Source organism: Electrophorus electricus, chromosome 18 (genome assembly GCF_041902795.1).
Source record: "Electrophorus electricus isolate QZ-2024a chromosome 18, ASM4190279v1, whole genome shotgun sequence".
NCBI lineage: Eukaryota > Metazoa > Chordata > Actinopteri > Gymnotiformes > Gymnotidae > Electrophorus > Electrophorus electricus.
Window position 1 is genome coordinate 15,783,672 of NC_137514.1, and position 16,941 is coordinate 15,800,612.

At 43.0% G+C, this 16,941-nt stretch overlaps 1 protein-coding gene across 2 annotated transcripts in view; it reads right to left on the minus strand.

Annotated features, from left to right (window-relative positions):
• Positions 1-8,999: 8,999 nt before the first annotated feature.
• Positions 9,000-16,941, minus strand: part of nrp2a (neuropilin 2a) — a 58,193-nt gene continuing 50,251 nt past the window's right edge. The window contains exons 16-17 of one of the 2 annotated variants that reach the window (XM_035534693.2): positions 12,266-12,325; positions 9,000-11,076 (exon numbers count right to left, since the gene is read on the minus strand). In XM_035534693.2, coding sequence (XP_035390586.1) covers positions 10,772-11,076; positions 12,266-12,325 — 365 coding nt within the window. In that variant the 3' untranslated portion in view covers positions 9,000-10,771. Of the gene's footprint in view, positions 11,077-12,265; positions 12,326-13,276; positions 15,424-16,941 lie in introns of those variants that run through there. The other variant, XM_035534694.2, reaches the window with a different exon arrangement.

The window sequence follows — 16,941 nt, forward strand, 5'->3', positions numbered from 1 at the left end:
GCACTTTTTTGTTGTTTTGTTTATGTCCATAATGTGCGTCTGGTATTACATTATTCTGCACTCTCGCAAGTAAGCCGGTTATATTGTTTCATGATCACCTGGATGAGGGTTTATTGGTTCTGTAAATCATTGCCACAAAATAAATGAAAATATACTACATTTAATACATTAATGTTAATGTGGCAGGCGCCGTATACTCCAGCTTTTATAGACCTGCAAAGCTTGTGGATGTCAAATAAAATATCCTAAATGAATTCATTTACTGAGCTTTTCATCTTTCTTGGTATCCTTTATCACAAATTATACTTATCTAGGTAGAAACTATTTACATGGCTATGTATATGTAATTTGAAACCATAAACAACTACTAGTTTCCAGTTTAGGATTAAATAAATATGTAGTTCTGAAATAAATATTAAGAAATTAGTTCCCAGAATGGCATGGGTATTTAATGAGATTCAGGCACCACATTTACGGTTGCGCAAAGATAATTTGCTTTGACATGAATGTGCCAGCAGATGTCACTATTATTCTATTTTTGGTTTATACAGTTTCGTTTTCTTCACTTTGTAAAGCTTGTAATATGCGATTACTAATGAAGCAAACACACAGTATTAATTATCAATCCTAATCATAGATAAAATATATTTTTTCATTCTATGTTATTCTATTAATATTCAAAGTTTGATAAATTATGATCAAATAGGCATCAATATGAATAATCAATGATAGAAGTCTGCTATAGGTAACCTTTGATAAAATGAGAAAATTATTTGTATGGGATATTTCTTAAACTCCAGTAAACTGAAGGGAAACCCACACTAGGTTTTAGGTTTTATAAACGGTCCTGAACAGTCTCCACGTAATTGACCATCAGATTCTTTTTCTTCCATGGAATGAAACTCTACAGTTACAGTTACATTTGGGCAGAATATGATTGATTTTAAGTGGGACATGTTTAGCTCTCCTGTGTACATCTTGGGATGGTGATGTTTTTCTTCTTTCTTAACCTGTACTATGGCCTCTGACCCTAACTCAGTCAAATTGACCCCCCCCCCCCCCCCCCACCCCACCCCACACACACACACCTTATAGCTGTGGAGGGAATTCACCTTACCAGAAGATGGCAGTGGACACAAAGCTTTCACTGTTACTCTCATCCGAGCTCTGCAGAGCATCTCTCAACATCGCTCCATGCTTCTCAACATGAACCCATAAAACCTTAAAGGTAAACTATGAAAATAAAGCTAAAACAGCGTTCCATTCCAGGGGCGGCTCAGAGCTGCTTCTCCACAGCTAGGCGAAATATGCAGATATCGTTAAAGAAGCGTGGGGGTCTGGGTAGGATAGGATCTCTGTGTAGTCAAGCTCTTCCTGCTGTGCACAATGAGCTCAGCACCAGAGTCAATGAACCGCTCTATCCTCACGAAGCTTATCAGTGACAGGACTGATAGGACAGGAGAGTGAAGATAACATCAGAGAGAGGAGGCCCATTAACACGGCCCAGCAGAAAGAGGGAAGGAAAGGAACTTGCAGAGAGTGAAAGAGAGTGATTTGATAGAGAGTGAGAGTGAATGAGTGAGAGAGGATGAAAGGGTGTGAGAGGGAGGGAGTGAGAGAGGATGAGAGGGTGTGAGAGAGTGAGCGAGGGAATGAAAAAGAGGGATGGAGAGTGAGAGAGCAAGAGAGTGAAAGAGTGATTTGATAGGGAGTGTGAGTGAGTAAGAGAGAGGGAGGGAGAGGGAGAGAGGGAGAGAGGGAGAGAAGATGAAGGAGAAAGCATGAGAGGGTGTGAGAGAGAGTGAGTAAAAGAGTGAGAAAGAAAGAGAGACAGAGGGAGGGAGGGAGAATGAGAGATTTTGAGAGATAGCAAGAGCGAGAGAATGAGAGGGAGTGAGTGAGTGAGTGTGAGAGAGAGAGAGATTTGCCTCCTGCACTCATCACTTCAGCAATATGGCAGATTGAATGCTACCATAAATTTTACAAACAAATAAATATTAGAAAGACAAAGAATAGCCTCTGCAGATCACCAAGAGTTATTATACTGTATATATTATATTTATGGCATATGAGTTATAATCTTTATTATGCTTTAAAACTAGCATTATGCTAAATCACTTACTATATATCATTACACTGTTGGACAGTTGGACAGTTATCATATCACTCATTTGAAGCTAATGAAGCATTTTGAAGCTTTTTCAACAAAATTTGACTTCAAACTAAATATATTGTAGTAAAGATGGCAATGGTAACATGACCCCCCCCCCCCCCCCCACTGCATCACCACCACTTCTCGGCCAGTACCAGTGGCCAAAGAGAGGCCTTCCTTTTATCAGACTATGCAGCGTTCAACGCGCAGTGTGTGTCTGTTCATAGTTAGTTTCCTAGTGGACAATCACCTCCCAAGCAAGCATGTGTTATTTCTCTCACGTCGTGTTAGATGTCGTAACATCCAGCTCAGTTCACCTAAGGGGGAAGCATGGCTGGAAGTCAAGTCAATCTATACCACCTATTCTGAAGTGGTTACTTGGACTAAACAAAATCAAAATCAAATTTAATTATATAGGGCTTTTTCACAACATCCATTGTCACAAAGCAGCTTTACACATGTCCAAGTCCAAGCCCCCAGTGAGCAATCTAAGGGCAACAGTAGCAAAGAAAAACTCCCTAGAGCATGAGGAAGAAACCTTGAGAGGAACCAAGACTCAAAGGGTGGCCCATCCTCCTCTGGCCGACAATAATACACTATAATAATAACGATATAAACAATAAGGAGTAGAACAAGTAGTGAGAGAGGAAAAATGATAATAATTAAGAAATAAGCAATGAATATCAAGTCTGGTTTTCTTGAAGCCCCAGCCTGGTTTCAACGTTGTGCATGTGTCTGAAACCCATCTTTCAGGAGAATGTCAAGAGGAACAGCAGGTGGGTATCAGGGTGGTGGGAGGAGACATGGCAGCTGAGACGGGTTGAGGCTCAGTAATATTATATTATGACATCAGGAGTAGGTGTACCTCGGCAGAAAGCGAGAATAGATTATTAGGCATGTCCAGGTACAAAGATGTGTAAATTAAGGAACTATAATTTGCAAAGACTGACTCCGGCAGGTCTAGCTATGGCAGCACAGCTAAAAGGAAAGCGCCAGAACGAACCACATGCAAGGTTATTTCATAGTGTGGGCGCTTTAATGCAAAAAAAAAAAAAAAAAAAGGCTCTGCCCCCTGTGGTAGATTTTCTTAATCTTGGTATTAATAAAGAGCCTGCATCTTTTGATCTAAGCAGATGTGGTGGGTCATAATGCACGAGGAGTTCACTAAGGTACTGTGGGGCAAGACTATTCAGTCATTAGAAGTATTTTATAATCAATATGGAATTTTACTGGGAGGCAATGTAATTTAGCTAAGATAGGAGTAAAGTGATCAAATTTTCTAGTTCATGTAAACGTAATGTAATAAAGCATGCACTATTTGCTAGCTGGGTTACCCCTGGAGGATGGGTTCCCTCTTGGTCATCCGAGATTTCTTCCTCAATTCCGCCCAGAGAGTTTTCCCTCGTCACTGTTGCCTCTGGCTTGCTCATTAGGGGTCTGGACCCATACACCTATAAAGCTGCTTTGTGACAACTTGTGTTGTAAAAAGCAGTACATAAATAAGTGTGACTTGACTTGATATTGAAAGGCATTATAACATCACCATGCCACGTTCATTCCACTAAGGCAAGTGGGCAGGTGAAAGTCCAAAGGTTGGGTTAGGGTAATTCAGGCATCACTGTCTGATGGACCGACATAGTTTCTGTCTTCCTCTGCAGTTTTTCTGTCTCATTTTCTTCGCCTTGCTAATCTCTCAACACCCAGTCTTTCTTTCTTCTGAGATTGAGGAGCAATTGAACTCAGAATAAATGCTACTGTCTACCATCTTTTGAATATAGTAAAAATAAATAAATAAATAAAATACAAACCACACACCCCCTTTATGGCCCATCCCACATGCCAGACAATGATTATGGCAGCTTAATAGCTCTGTGACGGCCATGCCACCCGCCTCTGTTTCCATGGCAACTGCCGATGAGAGCTCCGAGCTGCAGCGAGATCCCGAGTGATGCCGGCACCACCCCGGAAGCCCTTCTGCTTCTGTTGTGCTCTCTGGTGGAGAGTGACTCAGCATCCAGCATGATGATGGGGGATAATGGTGGTGGCTGGAGAATTGGAGGTTTCTGCAGGAGCTCCTGCATTATGTCCACAACAAAGAAAATCGCCCATCTGCTTTGCATTAATGTATACATTTACAGCACTTGGCAGCTGCTCCTATGCAGAGCAACTTAAAGTAGTAGGAGGGTAGATACACTTTAATCTGGTGTCAATCCATAATCAAGTCCACAACCTCTGGGTTATTAGTAGCTTGGTCTACCAGGTGAGCTACAGGTTCTTCAAGGGATGTCATTGCTTCTTTTCATAGAGCTTACTGTTGTGCTTTGTTTTGGCAGCTTGGTCTCACACACACACACACACACACACACACACACACACACACACAAACATACACAGTAGGTACTCTCAGGTGCAAGCGCCTAATAAAAACCCACTGAACCCAACCCACTGCCGAATTCCTCACAGGACATTACGACCAAAGGAGAGAATGAAAGGAAGTTTGTTTGTTTGGTCCCACAAGATCCAGGTCTGGCCTATGGTGACGCCTTCATTTGATCTGAAAACAAACAGCGTATTTTGCTGTTTATTGTCGTTAGATGGCCACCGCATGTATTTCTGTGCTGAATAGTTTGCCCTGTCCATGTTTGCGTGGACACAAGTGTGGTGGGCTTCAAGGAGTGAGGGGAAATTCTTATGTAAGACTTGTTTGTCTTCTAAATTGTTTCCTTGGGCAAGGACTATTCTCCAAAGGGAACCCCATTTTGTCAGACGCCAAAATATGTCCACTGACATAGGGAAAGCGGCTTCATTTTTTTCCCCTATACTGCACAGATGTTGCATGCATGGTAGGGATCCTAAATAGTGGTTTTGGTTTTTTGTTTTTTTTTCTTGTGTACCTTTGCACTGTCTTTTGGATTTATAAAGCCCATGATGCCAGTATCAGCTCTTGTAATTTTGAAACAGGTTGCCTCCTGCACTGTATGTATACTGTCTGTTCCAGTAAAGTCATAAGCCCATTACATCTATATTTTCTGTAGCTTCACTGGATTCTACCCAGTCCTTGAGACCTACCAGATGGTCCGGGTTTTCTCACTTATCAGCCAGTACACCTGTACCGAGTATTCAGCATTTTTAATACACAAAGCCAAAACGTGGGAAAATGTGAAAAGCACACACTGATTCCAAAGCAGCATGTGTGCACATGCACATGACTGCGTGGGAGAGTGCGCCCGACGCACGCATGCATGCATCTGCATCTTCGTTTCAAGAGTGGAGGCTTCAGCTCCCGGGAATTCCAGCGGCCCTCACTTTGGCTCCGGATGTCTGCCTCATGGCATTTGCTTACCTTCATCATCTGCCTGCTGATTTTTATGCTGGGGGGACATGCACCCAGGGGTGTATGTGTGGCGGGGCGGGATTGGAGGCAGGGGTATGGGGGCGGGGGGGCATGTAGGGAGTGTGGGGAAGAAACCTTGGAGGTTCTGGATTATGCAAAGATAGTCGGAACATTTCCTCTCCTAACGATTGGATTGCTTTTGTTCTGACTGGGAGAACGAGCAACTGGTGGTTATATTTGGGGAAAAATGGCCTTATTGCTGTTTCTGGTAAAACTAGGTTTCAAAATCATTGATATTTTAGAGAGACAGAAGTGAGAAATGGACAAAGAAGTACTGGGAAATGTTCAGTAACTAAATTAAAAGACAGCCAGATGGAGATTTGAATAATAATTTAATTGCTTAATGATGTTTGAAATAGTAGGAAATGAATCTGCTACTTTTAAGTTGGTATAATGATAAGAAGATCCTTTATGCTTCTCTATGTATGTTTGTGATTTCAGTGAAGTCTAAATGGCGCTGGTATTTTGGTGCCTTGATAGTGTTACTAAACTTCAGAATGCAACAGCTGGGCACTATCATAAATCCAAGCTCACTCCTGTGGTTTTTCAAGGTCTTTCTCTCTCTCTTTTTCTCTTCCTTCAAGCCACACATCAGTTTTCAGGACTGTGACATACATAGCAGATACTCTTTCACAACCTGTTTGGCAGTCATGAACCTGCTAAGCTCACAAAGTTCCAGGAACCTGACAAAATGTTTGGTAGCCAGCCAAGTATGAAAAGCTAATATTTCATTGTTTACCATGCAATAGTGTAAATTCACATATTTATTAGAATTTAGTAGAATTTAATAGAATTTCCTCTTCTATACAGTGACTAATCATAGGAATACTCTCGTCATTTCCAGTATTACCAATAAATTCAATTCAGATATATAAGCTAGGTGCTGCACTAACTTTATTTACAAATAGGTATATTTACTTTTTTATCACAAAATCCAACCTTTTACTTGACATTTACTCAAAATATTATCCTGTTTTCTCTCTTTTCCATATTCACCTCACAACTAGTTCTTGTCGTTGGACCTTGCTTGTGCCCTACATCCCTAACATTTCCATTTTGATAACAATAATGTAGGAAACAAACAGTGGCTGGGATGAGCTGCTGCTGCCTTAAGTGGCGACAGCTGCCACCACCAGTATCAATCGGGAACAGGGACCCCCGGTGCACCCCCACCCCCCCCTGCCCCTCCGTTGACCCAGATAACGGCTTTGAACCCTGTGGAAGCGCAGCGAGGCAAGACTGCTGCTCCGGGACGGCTTCCCAGAGACTACTGAGCAGGCCAGGGACAGCTCCAAAAAACAGTGAAGGGAGGTCCATGTGCATTTTTAGGGTGTCTGCACTTTTATTATAACACAAGTGAACATAAGCGCCTGCTCGTATGAATTATTGAGTATGTATGTATCTGTATTCGGTAGGTAAGGTCAGCATGGTCGCATGAATTATTGAGCGAATGTTCGTATCTTTGGTAGTTAGGGAATCTTGGGTGCTGGGTGAAAGATGACTGTGGTTAGTGCAACATGCTTTGTTGAATTCACAGGTGCATACCGTGGGGTGTTCACCAAGGGCGAATGTCTGGTCCTATTTCAGTTGATTCCATCCGACCTGTGCTTCAGGGATATTCCCCAGGGGGTGCAGACAGAAGTAATTATGACTTCACATGCCTATAGGCAACCTTGCCAGTTCATATAGTGTAGATACAGCACCTTAGAAACTTCATTGTGTCACAAACTCCTGAGAGTTGTCTCATTCAGAAAGAGAATATAATCAAATAAACTAACTTTTCTATCCTAAGTTAGGGGCACATGTTATTAAGCTTTAGTAGCTTGTATTTGTATACATGTAGAAAAATAATACACTAATGACCACAGAACACAACATCAAAGGTTTGCCTTATCTGTGAAACCAGTGCATGCAGAATGTTTAACTTATGGCGAGATCTGCATTGTGATAGTATCCAGACATGTGCAAATCAGTTGGGAGTTTAAACAGCAAAAGTGATTCTGTATGTTTATAATGAAAAGGAAGAAGAACGGAAGTAACTAAGAGCCTACTGCAGCTGGCCCCAGAGCACCCACCTCCACAAGGAAATACTTAAGTCATCGAAAACAACCCAGAACAGGAGTGGCGTGCTTCACTCAATGAATTACATGAGCTGCAGGATTCACACTTCATAGTAAAGATAAATTAACCATGTCTTCTTGGCATTTCCTGACCCGACTGTCGAACGTGCCCTCTTCGAATGCCAACAGGCCTATCGGCGTTTGGAAAGCAGGGTCCGGGTTTGATGGAGAGTCCCAGTTACAAGGGTGTGGGGGGTCGGGAATGAGAATTCTCTGATCTCTAGCACGGTGGGCCCCAGTGGAGGACTAAATTTTAATCAGGCGGCGAGGGATAAAACAACGTTTACGCAAAAAAGGTCTAAACAGTTTGGTTGGGAAAAATGGAGCCCGACAGCTTGGCTCCTCTGGGCAATTTCCTGGTTCTCTGCTGCTAACCCATCGATCAAAGAGACATGTCCAGGTCCTCGGGCTTGAGGCTGCATAAGGAATTTTGTGAGTCACTTGTCTACAATCAGGTAAAGACGTGCACAATATCAACTCCTTTGTTTTAAGCTTTAGCCATAAGATGATCCATAAGGTGGTGCTCCAAAGCAGCAATTGCAGTAACCAAGTCAACAAAATACATATTAAAAATCTAAAAAACTTTTGGAATAAATACCTGAGGAGGACGTTGTATTCTTTTTCTACTGTAGTTGCACCTGTTTACTACTGCATTAGCCTGCAAGTTATTTTTTAAATGCCTCTCAATGCCCTTGTGGATTACCTGCTGTCTGTGAGGTTAGTGTTATTGGTTCGTCTCATTAGTATTCAGAAAACCTATCAGCTCCTCACAAAATGGCAATGGTGGCTGAAGAAACTGGCATTTCAGAGTACTGGCCAAAGCATGACTGTAATGAAACAGTTAAAAGGGGGGAGGTTGGGCTGCTGGGTGAGATGGAGGGATGAAGGAGACTTTGGGAGAGGGGGTGGGGGGCTGGAACAGTGAGGCACTTCAAAGCTTTGATGCTGTGGAGCTTATAAATGAAGGCGACTGAAGGTCCTGGCTAATGGGAGCCCATGGGGAGATGAGAGCCTGTAGCTGATGCTGTTGTGTGGGAGCAAGTGTGAGTGTGTGTGTGTGTGTGTGTGTGTGTAATAGTTTATAGATTTATTTTTATAGGTAGATGCCAATTTTTTTTCCCTTTGTAGCCAGTTGAAACTAAATCCACACTTGAGACAACACTGCTATTTGTGTTTTTTGTGCAGAGACACAAAACTGAGGACATAATGAAAAAGTATTCCAGTCAGTGCACTTAACAATGTCATAACACCCTCCCCTTATAAACCCTAAACTTTTGGTCAAACATCAATCACAATTGCAGTTATAGAACACTGCAGAGAAGCAGCCCAGTGCTTGATATTTATCAATCCTTTATTAAATAATCATAATAACAATATTCAACATCATAAAAAGCACATTTCTGACTCACTGTCTAACCAGTGGTGTGATTTCTCGAGTCTTTATCGAGACTTTTGACACAGACGATAAGCTCTGGGACAATGTTTTAAGCGACAGAGCAGAGGCTGGAGCAGTGCAGCTCAAAGGCACTTGGAAAAGTCCCCGGTCCAGTGGCCTCTAGCAGAGTGCATGGGTGTTGGAGTTGGTTTCAACTCCCAGAATGATATAGGCCAGACATGCTAACGAATGAGGACTCCCAAAAATCCCATAATTTAACGTGCACAGAGGGAATGTTGCATGTCCATGCCATTGTTAACGTGCGTGCCCATTGCCGTGCTCATCAGATGAGATCCATCTGAGGGACTCAGAAAAAGATTTACTATGTTTGCTTTATTCTGTCTCCTATCCCACTTTCAGAATGGCCTTTAAAACAGTCAAGGGGCTGAGCCAAGGCCCAACGCGCTTCGTGACTAATCCTGTCTCCTGTTAACCTTCAGCCTTGCTGTGATAAAAAGAGAACAGGTTTAAGAGAGGAGAAAAAATGGGGTGAGGCAGGGAAAAGAACTAATAGATGCTGTCCATTTGGCCTTGATCATTCAACGCCTCTGTGGTTCTCCTTGTAGGTGTTCCTCGTGGCCGTGTGTTAGGACCATCACTTAAGGCCTATTATTATTTTTAGTGGCTCTTTTTTGTGTTTTACTACCCAGTGCCACTCACAATTTAGAATAGTCACCATTCAGGTCTCTTTACATCAATTAATTGCTGCTTGCATGACTGAATCTATTACACAATAAAACCCCTTAGTTTAGCAGTCTGTATCCCATTTCCTGCAATCCATAGGTTGCACTGCCAAAACTCCAAGTTGTTTTAAACAAGAACAATGTGGTCCTCCATTTTCCTAACACAAACAGCCATAATCACGAGGTCTCGAACTAAACCTATCAAACTCTACTGGGCTTACCTTAATCAGAATAAGACTACTTGTCTTTCTCATGATCCTATTCCACATTTAAAATCGGAGTGAAATGCAAGACAGGATCACAGAACTAAACAAGAAGTGAGTGAGGATTCTATCACCCTGGGCCACCAATGTCCAATGTCCTCAATGAAGAGAAGGATTAATCAGCATTAAGGCATCACATGCCAGGGCCTTAAAAATAATTAAAAAGGCGGGGGAAAAAATCTCACCAAAGCGTGACCAGTCACAAGCCACATATCACAACTTCATCATTTGTGGAAGATGAAGGTATTTCAAAGTCTGGCCACACAGTTCTACCATAGATCTCCTATTTTAAAAACTCTAAGCTTTATCTAGATGTACATTCCTGGATTTGGAATAGGCAGAACACTGATATGTATTGATATCTTTTTCAAGGCTAAGCCAAGAACCCCCCCCCGTCCCCCATTCAAGCGGCCTCCAGTAATTCGTCTTTGGCTCGACACGATGAGCAAGTATCGTCCAGGTGAGCGCTGATCGGATCTGAGTGGGGTGGAGCCAGTTTGGAGCCAGCAGTGATTGCCAAGCCAGTTCCATTTCCGTGCCTGAAAGCATGACATGCATGTCGCAAGATGAAGCCGCACTCTCGTTGGAACGCTGGACCTGGGGGGCCGTTCCACTGTTTTTTCTCTCCCAACGTAGAACTCAGTGGGGGGGGAGGATGCGGAGGGAGGGGGAGGGGATGTCATGAGCGACGCCCCTAGTCAGGGCCCCGCCCCCCTCCCACTGCTTAGGCCTCAGAGCAGCAGCGCTGCTGGTTGAGCTTGACCTTGTGCTTGAGGCCATCGTACAGCTCGAAGTTGTAGCTCTCTAGGGCGGTGGAGGACCGTGCTGTCAGGCCTCCGTACGAGCATGTGCAGTAGAGCAGCAGGCCGGCACACACGGCACCCAGCAGCACACCAAGAGAGCTCATTACGATGATGGTGAGCAGGATGGGGTCCAGCGTGGAAAGCCATGTGCTGCCTTTGTCCGCTGCCCGGGTTGCTGCCGGAGACGAAGGCGATGCCGTCGTGCTCCAATCTGGGAGCTGAAGTCCTAGACCAGGGAAGACCAGGGACGAGATTAAAAGAACGCCATGCTCACATAACCCTCTCTGCCCATATGCAGGACTGTATGTCTTTAAAAGCCTTATATAATCAATATGTTTCAAAATGTTTTTATATTATTATGGCATTTTTATTTACATATTTGGAACATATTTTTCATATATGTGCAATTTACAACTTGCATGTATGCACGTCATGTATGTTACATATGAGCTGTTTATTATACTGTGAAATATATATATATATATATGCTAGTTCTACATCACATTTATTTTTTATTGTATATATGTATTGCCTTTGTTCTTGTGTAGGGTTTTGTGTCTTTTTGTTGTGACAGGCAATCACATAAATGACACTGAGCCTTGTCCTACAGTCTTCTAATCCCTACATGATTGAACTTGCATTTGGCATGAGGCTTTCAAAATTAATTTGCTTATTTCTAATTTTAGAACATTGTAGCTTAGCCGGTGACATTGCTAAAAGCCTTGTCTGGCACGAGGTAATATATGTATATTTGATTAATGAGCCCACACCTATTCATTGGAGGCATTAGCTTCTTAATTAGGCTGCCTGTTAACTGTTGCTTCACCAACTCACATAAAACTGCTGTGTTTTCTTTTCATTTTCTTTTTTGACCCATTGGCACCAACAACCGACTCTCGGCTGATTGACACCTTGGAGTCAGTGGAAGGGGACTGAGGATAGCCTTAATTATGTTTCAACACAGCGGGGGAGAAAAATGGGAGATTGGCAACACTGATAGGAAGACGGTCATGGAGAGAGAGACAGGAAGGAGCTGACAATGTGTAAAGATGAACAGATTCTGGGTCCGCAATTAACTTGTCCCGTTTTATGTCTTTTTAGGATGCGAAACAAAAGAATGTGTATGGGCACGATGGAATCCCACTGGGTGATGGGGGATCGATGAAGAGCGAGTCTGAGTAAAGGTCCAACAAGGGACAACACACGTGCACTGTGTGTGTCTTTGAGTGTGCGTGTGTGTGTGTGTGTGTGTGTGTGTGTGTGTGTGTGTGTGTGTGTGTGTGTGTGTGTGTGTGTGTGTGGTGCCTGCACGTAGGTAGCACTGAATATCTGTAACAAGGGAAAATGCACCAAAACACAACATAGCTGGCAGTAACTGTAGAATATAGCTGCTAGTGGAGGTGGAACAAACGTACCTGCATCTGTCTGGTCCCTGCTGTTGAAGAGACGGCTACCTCTCGGGTCCATTTTCTTAACTGTGGAGGGAGAGACGATTGATCGAAATAAAGAAATGTCCAGTGCATAAAAGCCATATCAGTATTATTCTGAAATTAGGTTTTGCTACAGAGTAATAAAATAATTAAAGGTTACTAAAATTGAGCATGTGTAATTAATATATGCTCTCTAAGCCTCTCGCGTGTGAACACACACACACACACACACGGACACAAACACACACAGTCTCAATATGTATTATCAAAAAAAACAAAAAAACCCCAAAACAACCACTGCTTAGAAAAATAATATTTTATTATCATGTTTTAAAAGGACATTTCCAATTCATCAAGCAAAAATATTTTTTTCACATTTGCTTTTTAAACAACACGCTAATTTTAAGGTTGAGGTATAGCGTGGCCACAGTTATAAGGTACATTCATACAGGAAAGTGCATCACCATCATCATCACTATCATGATCATCATCATCATTAAAACCAACACCACCATCATCTTAACCATGAGTCTAGTTCAAATATCTTACTATCGGAGCCAACGACACTGCAAGCTGTGTGGTGCTCAACTATCATTGGGTGTCATTTTCTCCTTTTAATGCTTTTGTTCTGTTTTTGCATTTGAACTGGGGTCTATTGAGGCTGCCCCCTAAACCAAATAAGGCAGGGACGTCAGTGTAAAGGTGTGTGCCTGCATTTAGCTTCTCTTCTTCAAAAACTTTTCTTTTTGAGGGCATCAGGGGATTGCAGGGGGAGAAAAGATGGCCAGCTTGGCAACATGCCTTTGTGGCCATAATACGTGGCTATGGGTCTCTGGAGAAAGCTTTAGTTCATTAAAGCGGCCTCCAGGGAAGGCGTGAGCCCGGCACAATGGAGGGAGAGTGCTTCCAGCAGCCTTAATAAATGCTATCTGGTCCATTAACTAATTAGACTTATTAAGAGCTTGGAAAGAATGCGTGGTGAGAGGAGGTTGTATGAGAGAGAGAGAGAGAGAGAGAGAGAGAGAGAGAGAGAGAGAGAGAGAGAGAGAGGGTGATTTAAAAGCACACTGCAAACCAGTGCCAAAACATCTCTTACCACCTGGACAGCTGGACATGTCACTAAAAAGACCTCAAAGAGCCAAAGGTTTCTCTCTCATGCTCCCTCTTTATACCTCCATTCTTCCATCCTTCCCCTCATAACAGCCCTAAATCTGTTTCTATAGCAACAGCAAACAGGTGGAACCTTAAACGACTCATTTTGCATCAGATTTTTCTATACATCTATATCTAGTGTTCATTATGAAGGAAACAACAGTGCCACTAATTTTCTGATACCATAAGTACATATAACGACAAAATGGAGTTGAGACAACCAGCCATTGTGTGTATTTGTTACCTGTCCCCACTAACGGAACTCAACAGAACTCATGGAGGCGTAATGCTCCCTCCACTGATCTGGAAAGACCCAAACACTGAAGCGCAGGGAAATGGCTACCAGCTGTCAGGAGCTCAGAGAGCTTGTTTGCGTGCTGCTGCCACTGCTTTCTCGGACCTTATTAGGACGAGGTGGCAATGAGAAAGCTGCTGCCTTTGTTTATGTGGCTTGCTTTCAGAGCCCGAATGCCAACAGCCATCTTGGTGGTAATAAGGTGTGACTCCACGCCTCCAGCTCACCACAGAGCGGTGTCCATGCAATTTTTTTCTGAGGATTTCCATGGCAAAAAGCAAGTAAAAACTAGAACAAAGGCAAGAGGAGGGTGAAGGTTTCATTACCAAAACATCACTTTTTGGGCCCCCCTTCAACTCTTTGGGACGCTAAACTAAAAAAGAGAAAAGCTAAATGTAACGTTCTGTTGTTGTTTTAGGTGGTTTTCTTTTTTACTAGACTCTTGTTCTTGGGATCAAACTTAGCTCCTGCTGGGCTCATAAGGAGATTGAATTTTAAATTACTTTCATACATTCAACAAGCCATGGCATGTTCTCAAGGCCTGCTAATTTTTCAAACACATTGTCAATTTCAAACACACACTACTCTATCAAGTTCTGTCGTCTTCGCAAGCATTGGTACACACTTTAAAATGGTCCGTTCCCTTGTTTGGTTAGATAGTAAAGAGGGAAATAATAATATCAGGATCTGTTTATAGTGCAAACATGGTTTGACAACTGTGATCTTACCCAAGATTCAGTCTCTCTTTTTATAAACCACACTGGATGAAAGTACAGTTATACAGCAATGTTTACATCACTGATGTCTTCTCAGTCCTGATCTCTAGATCCTCCCCATCCTCTGCTGTGGAAATCTAACCTTGGCCTGAGACCTGTTGAGGAGGTGTCTCCTCATCCAAAGACAAGATTCACAAAGCATGAAAGCCAGTCTCAGATCAGCAATTAAGGTTGTTGGGTTGCATGTAGTCATCAGCAGACCTCTGATGGTTGGGCAGCTGAAGAGCTTCCACCAAGGTGTCAATTGCGAGGTTGGGCATAAGCCCAATCAGAGAGCACTCATGCTGGGACTCTCATATTAGACGGCAATACAGTCAGCGGTGAACTCAGCCAGACGGCAGCTCACAATGTCCCACAGTGTTCAGCAAGTGAAAGAGCACAGAAATGCGTGAAAGAAAATCAACTCAGACTAGAAGGCTGAGATGCTGGTTCCACTTCTCTCTTGTTTGGATAGTTCCAAATGCATAATAAGTTGGTAGCGAGAAGATACCAAAAATGTTGTTGTTTTTTTTTTATAGTTTTTGTTTCAGGTGTCCCTTAAACCTACTCAGTCTTTCCTGCTATTCAGACTGGGCTTCTCTCTGCAGTGTAGCCCAAAGTCTTTCACATTCGATCCAAGTTCCTTCGTGCTCACCAGTAGGAGTTTCCATCCCCCTTTTCTACCCAAACAGTCAACTTAGAACCTGCCCCTGACCTGGGCATAGCCCCATTTGGGTAGTGAGCATTGTGGGGGCTGTAGTAGGCCATGGTGGGTCGGTTCCTCTTGGCCGTCAGGCGGCGACAGCCAATGGCCATGACAACGGCAATGACCAGGAACAGGATGGCGCCTCCACCAGCCATGAAGTAATACCAGTTGGGGGAAATAGGAGGCACTGACAGCGTATCTACTGTTGGCTGACTCCTGCCTGGTAGGGCTCCCCCTGGTGGAGAGATATACAAAATGTGATAACACCTCATGTTACTGCTGAGGCTCAATGTGCAAACAATAGTAGAGCAAAAATGCACTCCATCACTCTAGTTACTGTACTGCAAATAAGCCACAAGTAGTGCTAAACGTCTTTGGCAGGAGCACAGGAGGTTTCACTCTTATTCTTTTTGCTGCTGTGTAGCCCAGCTATTTTTTAACCTCAACTTCAGATCAGTCTATAGTGAAAGGAAGGGTGAATAAGATATAGCAGAGTGACGTAAAGTGATATCTGAGAAATAAACAGGCTGTGAGGCCAGACCCAGAGTGCCCGATCCTAGTCCTGAGGAGTGTGGAGGCATGGCAACCTTTTAGAAATCAAGAGTCTCTCAACCAACCGGCTGAGTGCTTGGCTGGAAGTGACGACTTGTGAGCAACAGGTCTCCAGGACTACTGAAAGGGCAGTTCAGCTCCATGGCCTGTGGAGCAGGGTTTCGGTTCCCTCGTCATTCGGGGATATATTTAAAGGCTGCATTCAAAACAAGGGTCCAAGAAGCCAAGCAGAGCCACATGCATTTTTGTGTTCTCTTCATTCAACCTTGCAGGACTTGCACGATGCAAACAGAGACCATCATTTTTCATCATTTCAATTCTCTCTTAAAGGTGCAGAGGAGACCTTAAATGATAACTCACTGATAGCGCGGTTATGTGTAGTAGATTATATGAGAAACAAAATGTACATGTTAATTGTAAGAGGACATCAAGACATGTGTTGGGAGGGTGGATGTTCCTAATCCACATTAGATATAACATCTAGTATCCAAGCTTGTGAATTAACCATGTGATTCAATGGTAAACCTATTGTACCCTACTAGTTGACATAAATGTGTTATCTTCAGTATAGACAACACATTGGTGAGTGAATCATCACCAAATCACCCAAGCACCTGGCCAGTGGAGCACCAAACAAATGTCATACCCATTGCCCTTGCCTGAAATAATAACACTTGAATAAAGTTTCAATTAGTCATCATACAGGCACAGTCATAAGTGAACTTTTTTTTCAGCCTTGTTTGCTAAAAAGACTGCTGAGCACAGTTAGATCCCCCCTCCCAAAGAACTAGCACTCTGGGGATCACAAAAGGCAAACGCCATATCTCTGATGCAATCACTCCGAGCAGAGCAGCACCCTGGAAGACACTGTGTGGTGCTATATTCAGTCACACTCAGCCATTGAGAAAGACTGCCGCTCATTAAAGAGACTGTCTCAGCTTGGTGGCTAGGTGACAGAACTTAGCTCCACTAGGCTGGGAGCACTGGCACGATATGGCATGTGTTGCACTACATCAAGCTGGCCATTGCTTATATGAACATATAACCAATCTCTGAAAGTTATGGAATCCAAAGGTTGTGTAAAGAAATGTGCCAGGTAAATAAAGGGTGATCGTGTGATACATAAATAAACCAACATGAGTTAAGGATGCTGGTTTCTGTTCATTGGACACTCAAAATCACTTGCTTAAACTGTTACATA